This window comes from Vitis vinifera, chromosome 14 (genome assembly GCF_030704535.1).
Source record: "Vitis vinifera cultivar Pinot Noir 40024 chromosome 14, ASM3070453v1".
In the NCBI taxonomy this organism is placed as follows: domain Eukaryota; kingdom Viridiplantae; phylum Streptophyta; class Magnoliopsida; order Vitales; family Vitaceae; genus Vitis; species Vitis vinifera.
Genome location: NC_081818.1, coordinates 25,499,858 through 25,525,013, shown reverse-complemented (window position 1 = coordinate 25,525,013; position 25,156 = coordinate 25,499,858). Strand labels below are relative to the sequence as shown.

Here is a 25,156-nt window from a genome sequence, read left to right as displayed (position 1 = left end):
GTGAACTAGAAGTTCAACGACCCACAAGTTTTTGTCCTTTGGCATGATAGAGTAGGTCACCCAGGGTCTTCAATGATGCGTCGAATAATCGAACACTCACATGGGTATCCACTAAAGAACCAAAAGATTCTTTTGCCTAATGAATACTCATGTGCTACTTACTCACAAAGTAAATTGATAGTCAAACCATTTTTTACTAAATTCATATTTGAGTCATCAGTCTTTTTAGAAAGAATACATAAGGACATATGTGAGTCTATTCATCCACCATGTGGACCATTCCATTATTTTATGATCTTAATAGATGCTTCTACCAGATGGTCACATGTTTGTCTCCTTTCTACATGTAATGTTGCTTTGGCTAGACTCCTTGCACAAATAATCAAATGACAAACAAAATTTCCAGATTATCCAATTAAGACAATACATCTTGGTAATGCTAACGAATTTACTTATCAAACATTCATTGACTATTGCAAGTCAGTAGAGATAAATATTGAGCATCTTGTTGCTCATACTCATACCCAAAATGGTTTAGTAGAATCCTTCATCAAACGTCTCTAATTAATAGCTCGACCATTACTAATGAATACTAAATTACCTAAAACCGCCTGGGGACATGCTATTATGCATGCTGCAACTTTAATCCATATTCAACCTACAACTTTCCATGAATACTCTCATTCACAACTTGTGCTTGGAAAACAACCAAATATCTCTGACTCACGAATCTTTGGTTGTGCAGTATATGTACCAATTGTACCTACATAATGCACTAAAATGAGTCCCCAACGAAGACTTGGGATTTATGAAAAGATATCTTAAACCTTTTACATACAATGTTTTTACAGCCTGGTTTGCGGATTGTCATTTTAATGAGAGTGTTTTCCCATTATTAGGGGGAGAGAAGTCAATTCCTAAAGAACGGTAAGAAATTAGTTGGAAGGTATCTACTATGACCTATCTTAATCCTTGTACAAATCAATGTGAACTAGAAGTTCAAAGAATCATTTATTTGCAAAATCTTGCAAATCAATTACCAGATGCATTCATTGATACAAAGAAAGTGACAAAGTCATATATCTTGACTGCAAATACTCCAACATGAATTGATGTCCTTGTAGGATAATTAATAAATGAATCTAAGATACACCTAAAGCGTGGTAGACTTGTTGGCTCAAATGATGTAACTCTTCAGAAGAAGCAAACCCATGAAAAACTCGACACTCTAAAAGAGGCCATCAAAATGACTAATTAGTTTAAAATTGATAAATCTATAGCCCCATAAAAGGCACAAATAATGTAGAAAGCCCCTGAAAAGGCACATATTGAACAAAAAGCTTTTAAAGAGGCACATATTGAATGAGAAACCCTTAAAAAGGCACAAATGCCTAAAAATTGTGAAATCTCAGTAAGTTATGTACACACGGGAGAAAAATGAGATCAAAATAATATTGTTATTAACAATATTTTTGCTTTCCAAGTGGCCTCCAATATCATAAGAAATGATGAAGATATTGAACCATGAAATGTGGAATAATGCCAACATAGAAATGATTGGCCAAAATGGAAAAAAGCTATGCAGGCAGAGTTAAACTCATTAACAAAGCGAGAAGTTTTTGGACCTATAACCCAAACACCTGAAGATGTAAAGCATGTTGGGTACAAATGGGTATTTGTACGAAAGCGCAATGAGAATAATGAGATCATAAGATATAAAACGTGATTATGACTGAATTAAATTAAACAATGAATTCTTATTTTTTCACATTTATATTAATGATAATATTGAGAAATTAATTTTTTTTTATACTTCATTATTTGTATTGATGAGATCTCTTAAAGAACGAGGGAATATAGTAAATATGATAAATTAATGAGACAATTAATTTAGGTTATGTTTTGTTCATGAAAAGTATTAAGGAAATAAAAAAATGTTAAGAAAAATAGTTTTCTCATATTTGGTTTTATGGTAAAAAAATACAATATATATATATATATATATATATAATTAAAATTTGTAAAGATTTTATATATTTTTAAATTATTTAATCTTTATATAATAGTGGGAAATAAGTCAAATAAATTTGAAGAAGCATATAAAAATAATTTATTGGGTTTAAATCTATTTTATATTTTCTTTTAGTTTTTCTTTCTTTTCACTTTTCTTTTCCTCATAAAAGTAGGGACATTAGTCAGTCCAAAGGGCATTACCAGAAACTCGTATGATCCATACCGAGTTACACAAGTGGTCTTCCCCTCATCTCCTGCTGCAATTCGCACCTGCTAGTAGCCCGATCTCAGGTCCAACTTGGCTGTCGAGCTATTTGATAGACTGTCAAAAGCTTCATACTTCACCAAGTTGGACCTGAGATTGGGCTACTGGCAGGACCAAACATATCCTTGATATAAAAACATATAATTTTTTTTTATGTATAGAACACTAATCCCAATTATTTTGAAATTTTAAAAAATATTTAAAATAAGGGTATTTTAGGTATTGTATTAAAAATATTAATTATTCTCTTATATGAAATAAAATGCATTTTAATATTTTAGATTAAAAAAATGAAAAATCAATAGTATTTTTTCAAATATTTTCATTTGTTTATATCTTATCTCAATTTTCCAAAAAGAAAGAAAGAAATCTTATATACATAACTAGTTCAAAATAAGTAATTTTTTTTAATAATTATCTAACAAAAATATGATTTTATAAATCAAGTAAATATAATTTATTTTTATTATATTAAAAAATTTAAGAGAAAATATTTTATTTATAAAAAAAATTAAATTTCAACCAAAATCAATTAAAGCATAATTTGAATTAATATAGTATCCACAAATGAACAAAATTAAACTTTTTAGAATTTTAATTATATTATGTTAATAATTAATAATAACAATTTTGAGGTAAATTTTAATATAAAAAAAATTTAATAGTAAAAATTTTGATCTTGTAAAAGAATAAAGATATAATAAAAAATTAAAAACTTTAAAATTTATTAAATGTGTTTTTCTAAGTTTTTAGCAAATCTTGTTTATTAAAGGATGTTTATTTTTTTTTAACATTTTGTTGAAAGCATTTTATTTTTAGACTTTAAATCATTTTTTTTTTTTTTACCTTTTTATGACTTATTATAAATTTTTTGCTCAACAAAAAAAATATTATGTTGATTTTATTTTTTATTTTTTAATGTTTGATAAAAATAAAATATTATAATAACAAACAATTTAATATTTAAAACTGTTAAATATTAAAATTATATTTAGAATCAAGTAAAAAAACAAACATAAACCCGGGAATTTCAACAAATGTTAGATAATATTTAGTGTTAATTAATTTAAAATTATTACTATCAAACACAATTTTTAAGTAATTTTTTTTTTTTTCACTTCGAAGGATAAGTTGATTCATCGAAGATCCGTCCTTTAACATTCCGCACCGGCAGTAGGAGTCGAGCCTCCAAATTCCAAAATGAGACATTATTGCACAATAATCGAGGCGGCTTGAAACATGACTATAAGAGAATGGTCATTATCGGCCTCAAAATCTCGTCTGTCTACACCAATTTGGAAGTTGTTTCTTTAATAAAAGAGATGAAGTTCAAAGTACCTGGACCATTTCGGCTAACGTCTCAGCCACATATTTTGCGCGTGACAACTCGCCGCCACGGGATAGAGAATTGTCCTTTATATCCTCTTGACCTATATACCATATATATACGTGTATAAAATATATATTTTGAATATTTATTCGTTGGTTTCTTGACTGTGGCCAAAAATAGCAGATCTAGACACTCTTTCAAACATTTGTTGCTTCTAGCTTTTTTTTATGATGTCGTAGATGTCATGTTGTTCCTTTAACAAAATACCTCAAATATGGTTTAAATTCTTATTTTCTTTTTTAAAAAAATAAGAGGTATTTTTGCCAAAAATAGGTTATTAATTTATTAGCTAAAATATGTGGAGGGTTATATTTGTAAATTTGCAATTATTTCGTCATTTTTAATCAAATAATCCAAAAATTATTTTGGAAAGGTGAAATTTTGGCCCAAAACTCTGTTTACTGATATTACGAGTCACACTCGAAAACCCAAACCCAAATTCAGGTGAAGGCCAAGCCCAAGCCCAACAAAATTTTCTCGCAATTCACAAAGGGGGAGGAGAGTTGTTTTGAAGATAAGGTTTTTTTTCAAGGCCTCTCTCCCTCCATCTTCCAGCAGTTAATTTTGCAGAAGAATAACAATGGCGAGTTTGAACCTTGTAGGAGCTTTCAAAGGACTCTCTCTAAGCTCTACCTCTTCCTTCTTGAGAGGAGATTTGGGTTCCATTACTGGTAGTTCCAAGTTATGTGTTTCATTTCCACTCAAATCGTTGCCACTCACGATTGAGTCTGCGCACAAGAAAGGAGCTGGAAGTACAAAGAACGGTCGGGATTCCAGAGGGCAAAGGCTTGGCGTCAAGATTTACGGCGATCAGGTCGCGAAGCCCGGCGCAATCATCGTCCGGCAGCGAGGTACCAAGGTATGAATTATTGTGAATGAATCATGACTACTCAAATTAGAGGTTCAATTCGTTTTCAGAAGGTAATCTTTGTTTCCATTTTCTAGGTTTTGCTTTGTTTTGGTCAGTTTCTTACTGACTAGCATGTAAATTTCATTTCCAGAGACTGATATTCTTTTCTTTTCTTTTTTTTTCCTTCAAGTTTTTCAAGTATACAGTTATCCTAGATTAGTCTCATAATTGGATCCACATTGATTGTTAGGAATCCAGTTTATCTATGCAGGCTTGTCTTAATTACTGTGTCAATAGTAGAAGAGAGAAGAATTGGAAAACAAGATTAATTGATTGTGAGAGAAATCAGAAAAACAAGCTTTGATTCATCGTATGGCAATTGGAAAGGAAGCTCGACGAGTATAAGATCATTCGAAACAAAGAGCAAAATAAACCATTAGCTAGTAGGCAACAACTATCTTATAAATGTTTTAAGTCGTTCTGAACTATATAGGCTACATAACATTCAATACCAGTGGTGTGTTTTCTGTGATGTTTTAAACTTTTAAGTGAAATTATCTTGTGAATTGAGAAGGTCTCTGTCTTTGTGAATGTTTGTGAATGGCTCTCATTGTTCTACTAATTGACTAGATGCTTACAAACTTTTATGTTCCCTCCATCAACATGTCTAATATAATTTGGCTTAGATAAAGTGAGTTCTTCGTTTTTTGGGGAGATATAAAAGAAATCTGCAAACTTAAAATTTCTTTTCCTTTCTTTAAATCATTCTTCCCTTCTACCAAACAGAAGTTTAACAGTTTTGAGTAGTGAATTTTTCTGTTTTGCTAATTACTGATTATGGAATGGAAGATTGTTGTTATTTGCAAATGTAAGACAACTTGTAAAATTTGAAATCTAGTTTTGTTTTTGTGGAGATTATGGTGGTTGCTTTATGATAAAGTCAAATATTCTAAATAATTTATATTTTACAGTGATGTTTGTAGGCAGATTTATGCAAATTATTCGTTCTATTTTTTAACATGATGCACATTTGCAACTGATCTACTTGTCAGGGTTTTTATTCTAATGGAGTGGAATTAATGTTTTATTGAGTTTCAAATATCTTGAACAATGCATTGTAACATATTAGTTAGAGATGTTAAAGAAGAGTGGGGGCCATGCTTTGAGATCACATGATGAAGACTGGTATTCAAAAGTAAATGAAGTTGATCGCTCCAAGGAAACCTGTGGACAAACAGACTGTAGGAAAATAATGTTATTAGGAAAAAAAAAAAGGAAGATTTGTCTAAAATGAAAATGGGCAAATCCAAAACTGAAACTAGAGCTTTAGGAGAGAGATTGAAGTTTGGCTAACTCAGTTTTTCAAGCCAACTTCATGGACTGAGACTTGCAAAGGAATGGGTTTAAGTATGGTGATGCTTATTTAAAAGAAGAATGGAAATGAATAACATCGTTGCAAATGTAGTCATCAAACATGTGATTCACAATATGGAACACCAATATGTTGTCAATGAACTTGTAGTACGAGTAGAAACAAGAAACAAGGTTGTGATCCATTAGGAGGAGGATTGAGGATTTCTTGTTCCCTAAGCCTATATTGCTCTTGCATATTAGAAATGTTGATGTTCATTTGATGTGTTGAGCTTTCATTATTCACTTGTGTGTCTATGCACAACTTGTATAATGATGTCTTGCTTATTTTGGTTGATTTGCATCTTAAACAATTTAGATCATGATCACCATTACCTCCTAACTAACTACAACTTAATATTCTTATTTTTTTTCCATTTTATTTAGACTTGATATGTGGGGAAATAGTGTTGATTTTTTTTTCTCTATTTAAATAAAGTTTATTTTTATTTTTTTTTATATATACTGCAAATTGTTCAGATTATATACTTGAGAGATTGAGCATATGTATTTCTATATGCAATCTGTAAATTGGGTGATCATATAGGTCCTAGTGGAGCCATGGCCCAGGCTTGAATGTATGTTTCAAGACTATCATTTGTAGTCAAGAACATGTGGGTGAACACAAGTTCCTCCATAAAGTCGTGTAAACTTTGCCATGCCATGTGGGCCCTAGTGATTGGCTTTTAGCTTGATTTCAAGTGTTCTTGCTAGGGACACCTACATATTAAACACATTCTGTAAGGGGTGTCTGTGTGCATGGAAGTGTTTAGCTCTTTATCCACCCACTCAAATGGGGGGGTTGGTTATGGGGTACTACATCATTAGAATGAGGCCTTCATTCATTTGTTTTATGCCTTTCTATGCAATTATGAACATACTCATTTTTTTCCCCTTTATTTTGCTCATGACTAAGATTGTTCAAAATCCACACACCAGAACCATCACATACTGTGCAACAAGCTCATCTTTTCAAAAGCTAAAACCATTCAGCCTGTTCCCCATCATTTCCATGGCGACCTGGGTTGGTTTATTTGATACCTTGCATTTGTATCTAAGTTGATCCAGGTGCTTGAAAACAGGGAGGTACATTAATTCAAATCCCAACCCTTTCCAGTAGTTTTGTGCATGTGTAGCATATTAGTGTGTTGACCCTAGTTAAACTTTATTATCTCTTTCTACCCTATCAGTTCCCTCAGGTGCATGGGAAGAGCATCATCTCCTGTATCTGTGAAGGTTTGAAGCATTACTGTCAGAAATTCTTGTGTTTGTCTGCTTGCTAGCTACAATGCCTGAATTGCTTTTCTGTCTTACCTGCACAATAGTTTACGATATCATAATATAATGAGTCTTAAATTCCTTTATTGTGGCCACTGGTACTGGACTAATAATTGATGTTTCTCATGAGTACATGTTATATCTTCTAGCTATCTCTGAATGTATTTGTCATGGCGTTTCAGTTCCACCCAGGGAAGAATGTGGGGCTGGGCAAGGACCACACCATCTTTTCCTTGATTGATGGATTAGTCAAATTTGAGAAGTTTGGGCCTGATAGGAAAAAGGTCAATTTTTAAGTCCAGAATCTTCAAAAGTTTGTGCGTCGGTTAAAAACAGGGTTGACACTGATGGTTATCTCTATCTGATTGGCAGATAAGCGTTTACCCATGTGTTTTACAGCCTGAAAACCCCAACAGTTGCAGAGCAAAGAAGAGAGAATACTTCAGAATGCAGCGTGAACGCAAGAAAGCCAGAAAAGAAGGCATTGTCCCTCAACCCCAGCTTGTACTGGCATCAGCAAATGAAGCTACTGATGGAAATCCAATTTGTTGATTCCTTTTATCGTGGGAATCTTCATTAAAAGTGCAAGTGATGTTGAAGCCAGGTTTGCTGTGCAAGTTTTCCTTTTATATTTTTTGTGCATTATCTTTTCAAAAATCTTAATGTGAATTTTGAGCTTTACTACTGTAAAAATTGCCTACTGAAGGCCTTTCAATATTTGGCTTGAGTTTATGGGAATCAATATGTCCTAATGCATGTCTGAAATAAAAATTGGGGCTTTAAACTGGGGGGTTTTTGAGAGAGCAGTTTTCTCTGCACGTAAGGCAGGCGATTGCAACCAGTTTTTTCTTGAGGTTTACGAGACACAAAAGTAGAGTTTGTGGTACTCTTTCATCCCTTATGCTCTGTACAAGATTCTTGTATTTTTAGATTGGGATTAGGTGTTGTCCTTTTCACTCAAGACCCCAGACTGGAAGGCTTTTTCATGTCGAAGAGAAGCATGGCTCTTTCTTCTTTTAAAGCTAATCCTAAGACGCATCCTTTTTTTAAGCTAATCTGAAGATGCGTCCTTCCATATCCGTAGGTTAGTTATCCATTCCTACCCCTTTTTTAAAAATGGTCTCTAGGATTGCAACTCGGTCCAGACCTGGTTGAGGTCATATATCCCACGGAGAGGCTGTGATTCACCTACCTTCCAAAGCCCTTCTCCTTCCAAAACCACTACGCTCCATCCTCTCAAACTTTCTTACCCCCCTCCCCCTTAGAGGGGATATAGGAATTTGACCGCCCCGTTTTTCAAATTTTTGGTAACCCAATGACCCCAGTAATACAGCAGGGTAACAGTTTGGACCTGAGGGTCAATTTCGGCAAACTCATCAGGGGTCCAATGGCATGGGTTTACTCCCTCACGAACCTCCCCAACCCCTTTCCAGGCCAAGTCACATTTATTCCCCTCTCCGTATTCAGGATAGGCTCATATGAAGAAGGTTCATACGGATTATCAAATTCATAGGGAAGTATTCCATCCTAAACTCCATTAAGTGGACGGTTTGCTAATAGGACCTAGCTAGCCCAGTTCAGTTTAGCATGATTTTGGCGTTTCCAGTTTGTTATGACTGAAAATTTTTATGCCTGGCAAAAGTTGCAGGCCTCATCTACAGCATGCGTTGATGATGTGGATTCTAAGCCAACTATTTCCCACTGAAGCTCACGCCAAGAGTAGGATATACTGAGACCTGATTTGTTTGCAAGTCTAAACTCATTCACGTCTTCATAATAGATGAAAAAATAAACAAAAAATAAAGAAAATTAATGTTTAGCAAAATAACCAACTGGTTACAGTGGCCTCGTGAATTCATTCAACCTCGAGTACTATCAAAATGAATAACAAACCAACAGGTATGTCTCCAACATAGAAGAGCTCAATGCAACTCAGAAATTTTAACATCCACCAATCTGCTTGTTTCCCGATAGTTTACATGTCAAAGAAGAACCTAAAAAGCTTAAAGTAATTTTATCCTGTGTAAGCATTTCGCACTCCAGACAATTTCCACCATTCCTTAGAGGCCTGCAGTTTTAGTTAAAATTCCATCAGTCAAGACATTATATCAGTCAATGTTTTATATATTATGCAACAGCAACAACCACCACCATAAAAAGGGAAAAAAACCAACCGATAATCACCTCAATAACCTGCTTCATTTTGCTTATGCAATCGACAGCCTACCTTGTTCTGTTGAATGTATTATCTAAAACTTAATTGGACAACCAATAGGTGGAGCAAAAATTCACCATATGCATCACATAAAAATGCATATTTCATAAAATAATTAAGAAAACATACATTGACAAAAGTTTGACTACATATTCAAAATTTAAATAGTTTCTTTGACCCAGATTTGATTTAATGTTTTACAACCTCTATTGAATTTTAAGATAGCAATGGAAATTGTCTATGGTTTTATCAGATAGCTTGAAATTGCCTAAGGCTTTTATCAGATAACTTGGAGAAGAAGATAGATGTTTTAAATTTAAAGATGGCAAATGAAACTTAGCATACAGCACTCTGATAACGCAGAAAAGATAGATTTTATCAACCTTGCATGATGTAGCATGTGTCCTAAAACTCAAATACAATTGCTGTGGGAGTAAATACTAATCCTGAAATAAAAAATTACATTTGATCAACCCTACTATGGAGATTATATATGACTGAACAGTCTTGAATCTTTCAACTTTGGCTGCTTTCCATTTACATGGTTTTTAATATTGTTTCTTTTTAGCTATTTCACTTATCATATTTTAAGAGCTTTATCTATAGAGTGAAATGGTATATATTGAGGTAATACACTAATACACCAAAAGAACAAGAATGTCATCATAACCATGTGGGCTAATTTCTAAATTAAATTTAAGACTTCAATTTCTACCTATTGGAAAACCTAAATTTCAGATGGTACCAATCAGTTTTTCCAGTTTTGCAAATTCAGGAAAAGTTTTCAACAATTAATAATGTTATGTCCTAGGGTTACACCCCATTTTGCTTGGAGCCTGTTAATATATATCTCTAAAACAACTACTAAAGTTTTGTACTACATTCTATCCCTATTTCTCGGTGCCTATTATAATATATATATATATGACTTGCCTTTTGAGAGAATAATTAATAGAGTTCACAGTTTTCAGATTTTTTATTTAATAGCACTGCTGGACACCATGTCAGTATTTCTAATGACAAAACCCAAGTAATGTGAGTAACTCAGTTCTCTGATCAAAAGATTAAAAAGGTGATTATTAACCATACAACAGGATAAGCATTCTCGATAATAGAACAGACTATTCTTCCCCTTTGTTCCAATGAATTGCACCCTGTGTAGGCTTGAAAAAAAGATCTGCAAATTATGCTTTCAAAGTTTTTTCAAACAATAAGATGGTATCAAGGGAAAAGGCAGTGCCAAAAGATTCAGAAAAATAATGATTTAAGGTTTCATATGGATTGCAGAAAAGGATAAGGGAAGGTGTTTTATACAGTACTATTTGGATTATGTTGGGCATCATATAGAAGTGAATACTCTTGTCTTTGATCAATTTTGTTGATTGGTTAGAAACTAAGTAGTTGTGGGTAGGTGTTGTTTTTCCTTAAATTGCCCTCTTTTCTTTGGTCTTTTCACTTGGTTCACTTTCTATACTTCCGTGTACTTCAGCAAGCTCTGCCCTTTCCCTTTTGTACCACCTATTCTCTTTCTATAATATTTTTGGTGTGCTTATTAAAAACAGATTAGGATAAAGGAAGGGAAAGGGGAAGAAAATGCTAAATGTGACCAAGATAGAATAATTCTTTTTTGAGTAATTTTCATCTTTTTCCCACTTTCGTCCCCTTCATTCTTTCCAAATCCAACAAAGAGCCAAAAGGATCTTTAGCAGAAAGAAGCACTTGTGAGAAAGAAAATATAGTGAAAGAACCTAAGTTAGTTACACAGGTAGAAACTCATAATTGTATTTGATTATGCTTTAGTATTATAACAAACTACATAACATCCTCGTCCAAATATAAACTATCATGAGTTAGTCCATGAAATGAATTCCATTTAGTTTCCAATTTTACACCAAGGAACATATATTCCAGTAGGTTAACTGCAAACACCAATAAAATTCATTAAAACAAGTCACATCACCAAAATGGTACCATAGGTTTTTGACAATACCATCCATCAAAACCTTTGAAACCATGGCATACACATACTTTTTAAAAGGCGCAAGGCACACTTAAGGCACAAAAGTCTCCTACAGCTTAAGTGCAAAGCGCACCACAAGGTGCATGCCTAAGGTGGTGTTTGTTTTTTTACTTAATTCTAAATAGAACCTTAATGCTTAATAGTGTTAAATATTAGGTTGTTTGTTTTTGTAGTATTTTATTTCTATTAAGTATTAAAAAGTAAAGAAAAACCAATATGTTATTTTTTTTATTTAGAAAAAGTTAAATATTTTTGCTTTTTCTATTTAGTAAAAAGTTTATAATAAGAAATGAAAAAGTAGAAAAACAAACAATTTAAATTCTGAAAACAAATTGCTTTCAGCAAAAAGCTAAAAACACAAACACCACCTAAGTGAAGTGAAATGCCACTTGAGATGCATATTAATTTTATAAGAAATGATTCAAAATCTAATCCAAATAATAAAAAATTTAAGATTCCAAACATTTAAAAGAAGTATGCAATAAAAAAAGCAATGAAATTATATAAATTTCAACATACAATTAGAAATTTCAAGAACAAACGTGTTTAAAAAGGAAGAGTAAAATTGACAAAACGCACCTCTTCAATAAGACACATGTCTTGGCAAGTGAGACCCTATAGCTAGGGAGTGGTTACAGCGTGCCTTTTAAAACTATGGGCATGCATGGTACCAAATAAACTAATAGAAAGGACTCACTTCATATGCTATGCAAACAATGCAGTTCTAAAATTCTATATGACATGCACACATCAACTTTGCACTTTACAGACATAATTCCAGTAGATTAACTACAAAACACCAACATAAAATGTTAAACGAAATTACATCACCAAAATGATAATATAAGTTTTTGATAATATCAACTCTCAAAACCTTTGAAACCAAGGTATACATATTACCAAATAAACTAATTTTATCTGTCCCAAAGAATGGATTCACTTCATATGATAGACAAATCACCACAGAGTTCCAAAATTCTACGACCTCCACACATGACTACAGGAAATTAGTAACCCAGGTCTTTTGGTTCTGTTATTCAACACATTTGGAACCTTCTATGATCTTCCAGGAACCACATATTCAGGAATATACAGTTGGCCACAAAGTTAGCTTTCTAAAAGAAGTTTGATTCAAAATTATGCTACTCCTCAAGCAGCAGACATCAACTCAGATTAACTCGTTAATTATTTGTTAAAGGAAAATTGGATTATACTTTTTCTTCTTTTACTGTAGAAAGCATTTTTGTTCTTTTAATTAAAAAAGACATAGAACAACTCAAAAAGTTATTTATTTTCTTTCCCCCTGTTATCTCGGCAACCAACCAGATTTTTAGCAGATTTACAGATGCTAATTCTATTCAAACACTAGAAGAAACCGCATCTCCGAATAAAAATCACATGCACAACAGAAAACTAACTACAGATTGATTGCTCATCTATTAGGTTATCACAAAATAGATCTCCAAAATAAGAAAACAGATGATCTCAACTTAACTAACGACAATAACAACCATTACGAGAGAGAGATATGACTCTTGTGTGGATCGAAATTGATTTTAAACCCCTAAAAACAATTTGCTTTAAAAGAACGAGTCTCCATAAACAAGGATAATTAGCAGGCAGAATAAAAAAAAAATTAACAATATACCTAGACAGATCCGACAATTATGTTGTTGATAGGGATGAAGATCAGCTTGACGAAAAACCCTACGAAGCCCATCACCACGAAACCTATGGCTGTGCGGAACGCGACCTTGGTGAATTCTGCAGCAATATCGAACGACCAAATAAGCACTCAAAATTCACAGATCTGAGGAGAAACACAAGAGGAGAGAGGAGAGAGGAGAAAATACCTTTACGATCGGGCTTGTGGCACCGCTTCACGAGGCGGACGCTGTCCTTCGCGAACTCCCTCATCGGATCGAAGACGTTATCGATGGCATCCATTGCTTTCTGCAGGCAGAAACAGCTCTAGATCTTATCTGATCGAGAGATTGGTTAGATATCCGAGAAAGAGAGGGTTTGGATTTTCGATCAATCTGAAGAATATATATGCAAAAATGGAAAGCCTTAATACCGAGTCTAAGACGGAGGACTCTAGACTTTTGTTGACCTAAATACCCCTGACGAATTGTAAATCAAAACGGCGTCGTGTTTAGAGGCTTAAAGCCTTATTTGCTAAAAATTTCCCTTACAAATATAATTTCGAATTGACAAAAAAACACCTTCCATTGGAAAATACTTTATAGAAAACACAGATAATCATGCTCAAGATGACTTCTTTGTTTAAATTGAAGATTATTTCGTCCTTCTATCCAAATATTCCTTTCAACCACATTGGCACTGGACATAAACTTGTTGAAGATTGAAATAGTTATTTAAAATTAAATAGATACAAAAATACAAGAATTCATCTTATCAAAAGATAAATTCACTTTTTACCTTAGAACTCATCAAAGACTGTCTTTTTATATTTTTTGGTGCTGTATTTTAAAAAATTACACTACTATTACATGAAGGCCCGAATCGGTGTCTATTGAAAGGATTGGATGCCTTCGTCCACCTCGAAAGGGGTTGTTCACATTTGGGATGCCCTGCTCAGTTTTATGGAGGGTAGATGTCAGGAACCAGCCAGAGATAGGCCTCGATTCAAGTACAAAATTGGAGTTTCACCTCATGCATTCAACTTTCTTAATTCATTATAGCATCACATAGAAGTACGTGGAGCCTGATCACAATACAAAGGGAGGATTAGAGACTTTTTTTAGAAGCCATAGGGAAACTCCATGCATGACAACCTACACAAGCTATCAGCCTCTCCAAATGGTCTGTACCCAGCATGTGATTTCTTTTCGCATAGAAAGTTTCTGAGAGTGAGAGCATACATCTTCAACAGCAATGAAGATCATTCGAACAGCCCAGCTGTACTCAGTTCCAAGCCACTGACAAAAATTGATAAATTTATGTACCTATTCATAGAACCGAAATTTTGAAACAAGCTGGAGAGCTTGTTGCACTCTCCGTGTACAAAGAGAAGACAGGGCACTTATATAGAGGATCCAAATTTGATTGGCAGGCATGCTGACTATCTCTTAGTAATTGCTTGTGTGGAGTCTGGCCTTTTTTCATTCTGAACAGCACGAGGGACAAATGTGAAGCCACGAGTGTGGTGACGGCCAAAGCTGACAGAGGAAGGAGTTGAGTCTGAAGTGCTTAATTTTGAGACTGCTGAAACAAGGCCACTAATAGTTTCTTCTTCTATTTCCATGGTGCTTGAAGCCTCCTCCCTCTTGTGAACAGCTTGTTTACGTTGGAGTTTCTGCCTCCGTTTCTTGGATGGCTGGCCCTTCTTAAAGAACTCAAAGGAAGTGGGGAATTTATGTTTGTCCACCAGATGCTGCTGACGACTTTTATAGCTCTTAAGCTTCATACCACAGCCTTCGACCAAGCATTCATACTGAACACATAGCATACATGGATGTTTATAATTTACCTAGTGATTTAGACAAAATAGAAAATAAGAGCACAAAATTGAGAAGTTTTTCCTTGTTCTGCCAGTTATGATCATATACTGACAATCTAAAGACCTGTAACTCTATTCATTAAGATATCATCCAGAAAACAACCAAAAGCTTCCATAAATTCTTTAATTGATTCTGTCTTTTCCCCCCATAAACACCAGCTATTCTCTCATATCCTTCTTATAATCCTCATTTGTTTAGGTTTTTTATTTATTTATTTATTTATTTATTTATTTTATATCCTTAGAGAGAGTGGTGGGGGGTCAGGTGGGTTGTGGATAAGAATATTCCAGCAAAGCACCCACAAAGTGAGGAAAAGAAGAGCATAAAATATTTTGAAAGGTCATGCTGGACACTTTAGTTTTTTTCCATCCAGAAAGAATGCACTTCAAAATAAACGAAACTGTGGAAAAGAAAAATAAATTTGCTAACCCATCACCAAGAATGCTAAAAACAAACATCATATGATAACATCAATATTAATTCACATAATAGAGGATAAACAAAAAATACCATTGCATAACCACGAGCAACTTTTGCCTGAAAGAAAGAATCATGTGCTTCTGACACATGTATGCTGAGCAGGCGGGATGTTGGGTAAACTCTTGAGCAAACCGAGCAAGATGCAGTATGTCGTGCATTATAGTGATCTTCAAAGCCTTCCAAAGAAGTCAAGCGTGCCCCACAACCAACAATTGGACAAAATAAGCCCCTACAGAAATTGAGCAAGTTTAGAGTTGTTTCTGTTTTTTTCTTTCTTTTCTTGTGTGTGTGTGAATAGGGAGAACAGGGAGAAAATGTATCTCCATGTTGCTTAGAAAATACCTCTCCATCAATTGTTTTGCCCCACAATTACATTTTCTAACTCCATAGAAGAGACAAGTTTTTGGCACATTTTGCATGTGCAGAAACATAAATCAATTTGGCACAAGGAGAAGAGCACTAAATAAATTGGTGAAATTATATCTGGATTCTGGGCATTTTATATTATTTTATGGGTCAAACAAAAATATCAGATCAAGTGTCACAGATGAGGAATGCCAGGCCTCATTCCACTCAGATTTCCCATCTCCCTAAACCTATTATGTTGAAGAACCTAAACAAATGCCTGCTGAATGAACATGGGTAAATGCTTGAAACTCCCTTATCAGGTTGGAGTTTGACATTGGAGATCTAATAAGTGGAGCTCAAGTCCTTCTCACATGAATGTGCAGTACTAATCTAAAAATCTATAATAGATAACATATCAACTTCTGAAAAAGTTTCCCATTGGAACAATACAAAACAAATACAGATGTTCAGATCTGGAAAACAGTCATTGCTCAACATAGGCACCATAAATATCTGACCTAAATGCTCCTTCACTGTCAAGCCAAAGTATCCTCATAGAAGGATAAGTATGTGATAATAAATTTTGCCATCATTGTTATGAAATCACATGTTTGCTATAGTATACAGATCACTGGAAATCAAAGACAACACAAAATCCTATATTTGGAGTGGGGCATCCATATTAAAAGCTATATGGCCTCAGGTCCCATCTTATGTAGATCCTCACTTTTTATACATGCAACAAGTTTGAGAGAGAATGTTATAAAAGATTCACAATCAAAATAGATGTTCTAACCAGATGAAGTCCCTGCCGAACTAAAACGCCACTCACATTGTAATGTCAAGGGCAGTAGGTAAAATATGAATGTCTTTGTTCCCACCCCAGTAATAGAGATCACATTTAACTACAATGCTGATGTCTGGCAAATACAGACTGCTTAGTCAATTTATGAAGGCCCCTTTATACAACACCCTGAACCCTCTTAAAAATTACAGAAAATCCTCAAATGGCATATATTGATTGTATCATAAGAAAAAGAAAGGAAAAAAAAGAGTGGAGGGGGAGGGAGAGGGGGAGAGGTGGGGGGCTATGTTGCAAACAACAGGGTAGCATCTGTAACGTCCCCAATTTTTACTTAGAGACTTCATTACCCAATAGGAAAAGGGCCAGTGACCTATTATTAATAATGCAAAATTACCCAAAGATAGATATTTGAATTTATTTTTATTTTTTTGGCGAATTTAAGAATTGTTGACACAATATAGTGACACTGCATATACAAATATTGGGGTTATTAGTTCACATGACTTAAGCGATTAAGAACATTGAAGAGGAGGCATGCTGCTTGATAAGCCCACCTGTCTACATCTTGAGCAGCCACAGTTTGTTGCTCATGAGACTTTTTGGAAGACACCTCCAGGGATAAGATTGAGTAATTTAAATTCCATTAACAGAGTTCCTCTCTTTCATTAGCCTAATGATCATCAGGGATCAAGCTTAAACTTGAAAGATTCTAAACTCTTTACTCCCTTCTAACCTCAGGAAAGTTTTGAGAGCTCAGGTCTCCACAAATATCTTGGTACATTCTAACAAGTCCTATACCACTTTCCACCATTCAATTTATCCCAAAATAGCATAAATGTCAAGGGGATACAGGAGACCAGAAGAAATAAAGGCAATGATGTTAAAAGGGAGAAAAAAATATTGAAGCATGATAGAAGAGTTAGATACTTAAACAAACTAGTGTTGGTATTTTGATTATAGTATTCCATTAATACAGTACCAGAATACTGTATGTCATACACTTTTGTCTAACAATGGATGGAATAATAGATATACAAGCACAAGAAATATCTTTCACTAACATGAAAATGAATTTTATGAAAGGTGGCTAGATTCCAGAAATACAAACAGGATAGAACACCTATGAAGCATGAAATATTTTTTAACACAACCTTTAACAAATCCATAACATGAATAAATGTTTGGAACCACCACACGAGATCAGCAGTCTGTAGCTTCTCAATATCATAACTGTTACAGCTAAATTTGACTTCTAACCATATAAGCTAAGGCCATGTTTTGTTTCTGGAAAGTTTTAATGAAAAAAATAGAGCAGAGAAATATAAGAAAAAATTATAAAAGTTTTCTTTTATTTGATTGCCCATTGAAAAGTTGAGGGAAAGAAAATTAAATTGCTAAAGAATGCAATTTCCACTAACTTTCCTCACTTTTTGTTAAGGAAAATGCACACCACCACCACCCCAACCCTTTTCTTTGGTTTTTTTTTTCCTTGATCTTTTCTCATGGTACCCAAACATGAGAAAACCATTTTCACTAGCATTTTTTCCTTTCCTTTCCTTATTACTTTCCAAGAACCAAACATAAGGAAAGTTTATGACACCCTTTCTGACACAACCATTAATAGACGGTTCAAGGTACTTCTAACAGTGAAAGAAGAATTTCACAAACAGTACTTATAGTAAATTACAGAATAAGCCAAAAGTGAAGATAACATCTATTAATACCTGCCTTCTTCATCTTCCAAATTCTGAAGATGTTGCTTTTCATCTTCAGTTAAGTCCAATGCAACCTAGGAAAAATTAGAACAAAAAATTAATCAAGCATTCTTTTCTCAGCATCATCATGCAAAATTTTCCAGAATAGCATAAAAGGAAATCATGAAGAAAAATAAAAAATTAAAAAATAATACGCATGCTCTCTACAATAATCACAATAAAGGCAAACTACTGCAAGAAATTATTAGAAAAAATTGGAAAAAATAAAATTCGGAGAATGGAAATCCAATTTCACCTCCATATAAAATACACCATGAAAAACATTGGAATCTAGTAAAGCTCTAGATAAAAGAGGTATTTCAGGCCAATTTAAGAGCTCTATGAGAAATTCAAATGTCCATTCTGAAATAGAAAATTTAAAACCTAATTGAAACTTAACTAAGCAATCCGAGTACCATAAAAACGTATAAACAGTCACACGAATACTCGCATAATCTTATCAGTCGAAAGGTTATAATACAAGGTGCAAAACACCAGAATCAGAAATAAGTTTCACATTCTACAAAACTTACACTAAAAATAGAAAGTTAAAAGGTCACAGACAGTCGAAAATAACCAGAAAGAAAAGGAAAATAAAAGAAAAGGGACCTGTTTGGCGAGAAGTTCTCTCTCAATGTTTCCGGAAGTAAAGAAAGGAGATTCTGGGCCGAATCTCCGTCGAACTGAGCTCCAGTACGGAAACCCTAATTGGCTTTCTTCCATAACCACCTCCATGTCTGACGTCCCTGCTGATTTCTGTAAGAGAGACGCTTGAATTGGTTTAGGCAGTTTGGGGGGATTTGAATTTGGGCCAAAAGGTCGAATGTGGGCCTTCAGGTGACACGAGCTTGGCCCCGCTTTTGGGTGGATTTTTAAACTTCCAATCTATTATTTTTTTATTTAACCCTTTCATATTTTTGTTTGAAAAATAACTCATTTTATATATGTATGTCTCTGATTACATATATATTTTAAAAAAATACTTACATTTATAAAGAAAAAATGAGAATATTTTTATCAAAATAAGATAAAAAATAGTTGAAGGGTTAAATTTTCAAATTACCCAATTATCTTTTGTTTTTAATGTAATATTTGCAGACCTTTTTGCTTTTGGGTTCAAAGGCTATTTGTTAATGTTTTTGAAAAACATTTTCGAAAAATAAAATTTTTAAATGGTTGTTAAAAATATTTTATAAAAATATTTTTCAATTATTTTTAACATAAAATTTTATTTAAACATAAAATATATAAAAAAAAAATTCTCAATCTTATTGTTCTAGGAAATTATTATACATTTATTTACAAATGTAAAAGTTTTGAAAGGATTCTCTATTTTTTTAATTATTTCTCAATATTCTAAAAATATACTTAAGACACCTCAAATTTATTTTTAAAAACAACATATTTTACAATAAATTTTCAAAAAATAAAAATTATCAAACAGTTTTTAAAATTAATTTTTTATTATAAATAATATAAAATTACTTTTAAGAATAGTTTCCAAACATTACATTGAATTCAAAATTTTCATTGATTCTTTTATTGTTTTACTATAAATGAATTCTTATTTTACTATAAGTGCCTAGAAATTTAAAAAAAAAAAGAAGTAAAAATAAATAAATAAATTCAAAAAAGCAAATGGTATATGAACATTTGAAGCCTATTAAGACTTCAGACCAAAAAGGAAAATGAGGCCCAAGTTCGAATAATGTTGACGTGTGTATCAAATTGAATAGAAATTTTTATAAACTTAAGTGTAAGTTTGGTTTCGGAAATTTTGAGGGAAAGATTAATAAAATCTTATTGAAGGACACGAATTTTAGTAAGATCACTCTAGTTGGAGAAATGTATACGAAATTTGGTACAAATTAAATTGAAATTTTATTCATTTGATGACGTAAGTGCAATTCTTAATTCACCCCTTGATTCTCCTTTTGCAAACACCCAGCCAAGCATTTTAGTAGAATGTTTCACATTAAAACAATTGTTTTTAACTTTAATATTCCAAAATCTTCAATAGTGATTTTAATTTAGGCTTGGAATCTTAAATAAATATGAGATAATATTGGGGAAATTTAAAGTTGGCTAAATAATTATTTTGTACATAAAAAAAATGAGAAAAGTGGGTTTTGATTCATTAATATGAAAATATATGAAAAAAAAAATCTCAAAAATTTTAAATCAATATTATTTAAAAGTAATTTGAAATATGTGCATTTTTAATGAGTTCTCTAATTATATCCTAAAATGTTTATTTTATTTATCATGTCATCAATATCAATTTGACAATAATTATTTGAAATTTTTTCTCTCAAAAAAACTAATACATAGCAAAAGTGAGGTAATTTGAAAAGTGTGAACATTAAGAGTAATAAAAAAAATCACAAATAAAATAATAATAATATAATTATAATAATAATAAAAGGAAGGAAAATATTTACATGGAGATCAATCTTTAACGCTCCTTTCAGCCACTTCATTCATTTCCCGTCAAGGAAAATGTTTCATCAATATAGAGTTAATGACGTGAATACCCATTGACCCTTTGATTATGGTCTTGTGTTAAAGTATTCAAACCAATAAGAAAGGGCACATACAAAGCTACTTACACTTTTAACCCTAATTCGAAAGATGTTCCTTGGTCGGATTTGTTTTTGTGAATAGTCATCGTGGCCTAGTCTTGTCGAGATAATGTTTAAAATGTCATTCACTCGAAAAATATTAAAGAACTATAATTATCAATTAATGTTGGTAACATGGTAAGTAAAAAGAGCAAATTAGGAAATAATTAGATGATTCATAAAAAAATTACATATATTTTAAATTCTTTTAAATTAAAAAAATAATATTAATTTAAAAAAAAAATTATATATTTTTATATTAGGAAGAAAACTCACTTTTCCCTAAAAATATTTTCTCTACTTTTAAAAGACTCGCGGAGATAGTCCTTAGAGATAAAATACGGGAGAGAGCCACGTTGACTATGTGCATGTCTGACAAGTGAAGCAAGCCTACCATAGGTTTGAACATCATGATTTTTGTTATATTTGGTCTTTAAAATAAATTTTTAATGTCTGTCATCTGGGACAAATTCCTGGCTACTCCTCTTGTTAGAATAATGATTACATCTATCTCATCAAATAAATAAATTTCAATTAATTACAACTTCCATTTGTGAGCCTTTGATCGGGTTTATGTTACACACGATTTCGTCTTTTTTAATTTGAGGGAGTTAATTCTACATTGACAATTTTTATGTCATCTGTATAATTAATTAAAAAAATTTAATTTTTAATGTTTTTCTTTGGTGCATATGATATACTACAAAATGTATATATTTTTTTGTGTTTAGTAAAAGTAATCAGTTATCCCTGATGCCAGGAGCTTATGAATTTTAAATTGGACGGCGGTCGGGCGGCGTTACTATAAGAATAAAATGAGTAGGTTATTAAGATAGTGTCTCGATGTAATTGCTAGGTCAAGAATATCGATCAGGGTCTGTTTGCATTGATATTTCCAACTTAATCCCGTCTGTACCAAGTCATATGTGGAATTCGAACCATTTGGTGAACGTTTGGTGAAAGAGCAATGTTATGGCTTTGGGCAGTTGCACCAATTTGGTTATGGCGGAGAAACTGAATAGGATGATGAAAAAGGGGTTTGGTGTGGGTATGGATGATTGTCAACTTACTGTTGCTAGAAGGGAAAAGGACCACCCGACTTCTCTTCTCTGGCTATGGCAGTTATCTATGTGCCACCAAGAGCATTGAAAAAGACCAAGTTATTACGGCTCAAATGAAGCATTTCCCATGTGAGCACTACTCAAACGAGTTTTTTACTTAGTCGTTTTCACGTGTCTAGTCTAAACAAGAAAAGAAAGGGAGCGCCTCTACCTAACCTCAACTCCATCTGGTAGAACCCATTGAAACAACTAGAAATTGAACAATTAATCAAACAAACAACTGGCAATTTCCTGCTACATTTATAGGTTACATCATCTCCATTGATATAATTTATGCCTTCTGAATGATATGTTAGGAGAAACTTTGAAAATAAGAAGCCAGCGGGATGACCAAGATGACAATGACCGATGCCCTACCACGCGCATGCGGAAGTGGAAATTTTCGTATGTAACCTTCGGATGGTGTGGGGACTTGAGACGTAAGATAGAGACACTTCAACTCTCTGATCCTAAAAGCAATTGTATGTAAGAGCCATAGTTATTCAGGTGTTAGATAAAGTTGTATTTATCTCAATATTATAAATGAACCCAGTAATAAAAAAGCTTTATTTCACTTTCTTTACATGTTCAACTGTGGTAATTTCAATGGTAAACCAAAGGCTTAGACCAAGTACACAAAGGATCGATTCAAAGTTGCTAGGCTCGCTCATTTCTTGTCTTCATCTGAGTTTTATATATATATGTATATAATAGCCAGCAATGGACCATGGAGAGGAAGAGAGGTGTGTTGATGGAGATGAGAAAAATGCAGGCATGGAGGAGGTTGTGTTTAGTGATGGTTCTGCTGATGGTGGGGCAGGGAGAGGGACAATTGGCGGAGAACTTTTACAGTTCGAGCTGTCCCAACGTGGAAGCTATAGTGAAACAAGAGGTTTCCACCAAGTTTAGTCAGACGTTCACGACAATCCCGGCTACTCTTCGACTGTTTTTCCATGACTGCTTTGTTGAGGTATTGTGGGCAATAACTTTTTCTGTTTTTTTCTTTTATTCTTTGTTTTGTATATTGGTGTGATCGTCCACGTCCGATGAAAACGTCTCACGCTGGTGTTTTTTCCTATATACAAGTCCCTTGGATTGTGATTATGGGGTGCTCAAATGAGCAAGCGCAGATGAGGGAGAAAAGAGAGATGTTCCTTCTAGTAAGAATCTTGTTTTTCTGCAATGGAAGATGTGGTCACATCGGAAAAAAAAAACCCGCCTCTAACTCTTGCACAATTTGGTCAATAGAACTTGAGAAAAAGTCAACTGGCTCAAAGACTAAGATTCTCAAGTTCATTGTTACTCGATGTGCAGTGAAGAAAAATGGCACAACGCCATTAAATGTAAAGGACAAACACACCCTTGAGTTTCTTTATACAAGGCGCCAAGTTTCAATGCAAATTGATTCCTCCTTTGAATTGGACAAGATGGCTGCAGTCAGCTCTACATCTCAACCCCTTTGTTTTCTCTTGTCAGGCACAATCCATTTAATTATTATAGAAATTAAGAGAAATTTTAGACATTTTTAAAATTTTCTTATTTGAGAGACAAACAAAGTTGGTATTCAAACAAGGAAGGAAGATTCATGGAAGGAGAAATTTGGGGGATCGGATTTGCATTCTTTTACCTTCCAATTTTTTTTAATTATCTCTTTTCTCATCATTCTTAGAACCAAACATAACTATTGATTCATTTTACATTTGAAAATGGAACACCCAACACCAGAAATTAAGCAAAATATGAAAAAACATTTCAAACATTATCTTTGCAGGGATGTGATGCCTCAGTCCTGATTTCATCACCAAATGGGGATGCAGAGAAGGATTCAGATGATAATCTCTCGCTTGCAGGAGACGGGTTTGACACTGTAATCAAAGCTAAGCAATCAGTAGAAGCAGCATGCCCAGGGATAGTCTCTTGTGCTGATATTCTGGCTCTAGCTGCCAGAGATGTTGTAGTCCTGGTAAGGATGCACGACCTCATTAGCAGTTACTGAAAGTGTTTCCCTTTTTTCTTTTTCTTTTTTAAACCAAAAACTCATTCCGAAAACTCTCAGGCTGGAGGCCCTTCATTCAGTGTAGAATTGGGTCGTCGTGATGGCCTTATCTCTCAAGCATCTCGGGTTGCAGGAAACCTGCCAGAACCCTCCTTTGATCTTGACCAACTCAACTCCATGTTTGCAAGACACAACCTTAGCCAGCTTGACATGATAGCATTGTCTGGAGCACACACTGTAGGCTTCTCCCACTGCAGCCGCTTTGCCAACCGCCTATATTCATTCTCCTCATCCTCCCAGGTGGACCCTTCTCTAGACTCAGACTACGCCAAGCAGCTAATGTCGGGCTGCCCTCAGAATGTGGATCCCAGCATAGCAATTGACATGGATCCTGTAACCCCACGAACATTCGACAATGAGTATTACCAGAATCTGGTGGCAGGAAAGGGTTTGTTCACTTCAGATGAGGCGCTCTTCAGTGACCCTTCATCTCAGCCTACAGTCACTGATTTTGCCAACAGCCCAGGTGAGTTCAATGGAGCTTTCATCACCGCAATGAGGAAGCTTGGGAGAGTTGGCGTCAAAACTGGTGACCAAGGAGAGATTAGGAAGGATTGCACAGCCTTTAATTCATGAAGGCAATGTCTCAGCAACAAATTCTGTAAGGAATTCCTCATTATCCAGTTTGCCTTACCGATATGTTATCTACAGTTTGTCAATATAGTCAAGACAGTTCAATTTTTTTTCCATAGCCCCCTGCATTTACTCTGTTTTCTGATTGCCTCTGTATGTGAACTCCTTGTTTTTTCATCCTTGTAATGTTCATATTCTTTCATAAGAAGACTTACAACAATGAAGATTTGCAATTTTCTTTTTTTATTTGGGCTGTAAATAGATTTCGAAGACAATATTTTACATGCTGTTGTTTAGATTTTCACAGCCTAGAGAGTCATAATGATCATAACCTACCAGTTGATGCTTACTGTACAACTTAATTTCTGTAACTACTCTCATAATGTAAGCAAATCAAGAAATACAGAGAGTCATTTGGGAATCCCCTGGAATGATATCAATTGAGGTGATTTTT

General features: G+C 33.7%; 3 protein-coding genes across 3 annotated transcripts; 2 read left to right on the top strand and 1 right to left on the bottom strand.

Moving 5' to 3' along the window:
- The first annotated feature begins 4,046 nt into the window (after positions 1 to 4,046).
- On the top strand, positions 4,047 to 7,944 carry LOC100260093 (large ribosomal subunit protein bL27c). The gene is made up of 3 exons (XM_002270234.5): positions 4,047 to 4,527; positions 7,389 to 7,490; positions 7,579 to 7,944. Exons 1-3 carry the CDS (start codon positions 4,249 to 4,251, stop codon positions 7,756 to 7,758), a joined length of 561 nt encoding a protein of 186 aa, XP_002270270.1. The 5' UTR covers positions 4,047 to 4,248; the 3' UTR covers positions 7,759 to 7,944.
- A 6,145-nt stretch (positions 7,945 to 14,089) lies between these two features.
- LOC100249687 (uncharacterized) lies at positions 14,090 to 19,150 on the bottom strand. Its single transcript, XM_002270518.4, has 4 exons — positions 18,962 to 19,150; positions 18,323 to 18,387; positions 15,476 to 15,674; positions 14,090 to 14,898 (listed from the first exon to the last, which is right to left on the bottom strand). Exons 1-4 carry the CDS (start codon positions 19,085 to 19,087, stop codon positions 14,527 to 14,529), a joined length of 762 nt encoding a protein of 253 aa, XP_002270554.1. The 5' UTR covers positions 19,088 to 19,150; the 3' UTR covers positions 14,090 to 14,526.
- Positions 19,151 to 22,743: 3,593 nt separating this feature from the next.
- LOC100249751 (peroxidase 55) lies at positions 22,744 to 24,948 on the top strand. The gene is made up of 3 exons (XM_002274095.4): positions 22,744 to 23,043; positions 23,845 to 24,036; positions 24,130 to 24,948. Exons 1-3 carry the CDS (start codon positions 22,801 to 22,803, stop codon positions 24,703 to 24,705), a joined length of 1,011 nt encoding a protein of 336 aa, XP_002274131.2. The 5' UTR covers positions 22,744 to 22,800; the 3' UTR covers positions 24,706 to 24,948.
- Positions 24,949 to 25,156: the final 208 nt, after the last annotated feature.

What these genes read in the sequence shown, in the direction of transcription:
- LOC100249751 (XM_002274095.4), top strand. Translation starts at nt 22,801, where the DNA reads ATGGAGAGGAAGAGAGGTGTGTTGATGGAGATGAGAAAAATGCAGGCA. An exon ending in TCCATGACTGCTTTGTTGAG is followed by an intron (nt 23,044 to 23,844) that starts GTATTGTGGGCA and finishes TTATCTTTGCAG; the next exon opens with GGATGTGATGCCTCAGTCCT. An exon ending in CCAGAGATGTTGTAGTCCTG is followed by an intron (nt 24,037 to 24,129) that starts GTAAGGATGCAC and finishes GAAAACTCTCAG; the next exon opens with GCTGGAGGCCCTTCATTCAG.
- LOC100249687 (XM_002270518.4), bottom strand. Translation starts at nt 19,087, where the DNA reads ATGGAGGTGGTTATGGAAGAAAGCCAATTAGGGTTTCCGTACTGGAGC. An exon ending in GAGAACTTCTCGCCAAACAG is followed by an intron (nt 18,388 to 18,961) that starts GTCCCTTTTCTT and finishes AATTTTTCCTAG; the next exon opens with GTTGCATTGGACTTAACTGA. An exon ending in TTGCTCGTGGTTATGCAATG is followed by an intron (nt 14,899 to 15,475) that starts GTATTTTTTGTT and finishes CTATGTGTTCAG; the next exon opens with TATGAATGCTTGGTCGAAGG.
- LOC100260093 (XM_002270234.5), top strand. Translation starts at nt 4,249, where the DNA reads ATGGCGAGTTTGAACCTTGTAGGAGCTTTCAAAGGACTCTCTCTAAGC. An exon ending in TCCGGCAGCGAGGTACCAAG is followed by an intron (nt 4,528 to 7,388) that starts GTATGAATTATT and finishes ATGGCGTTTCAG; the next exon opens with TTCCACCCAGGGAAGAATGT. An exon ending in TTGGGCCTGATAGGAAAAAG is followed by an intron (nt 7,491 to 7,578) that starts GTCAATTTTTAA and finishes TCTGATTGGCAG; the next exon opens with ATAAGCGTTTACCCATGTGT.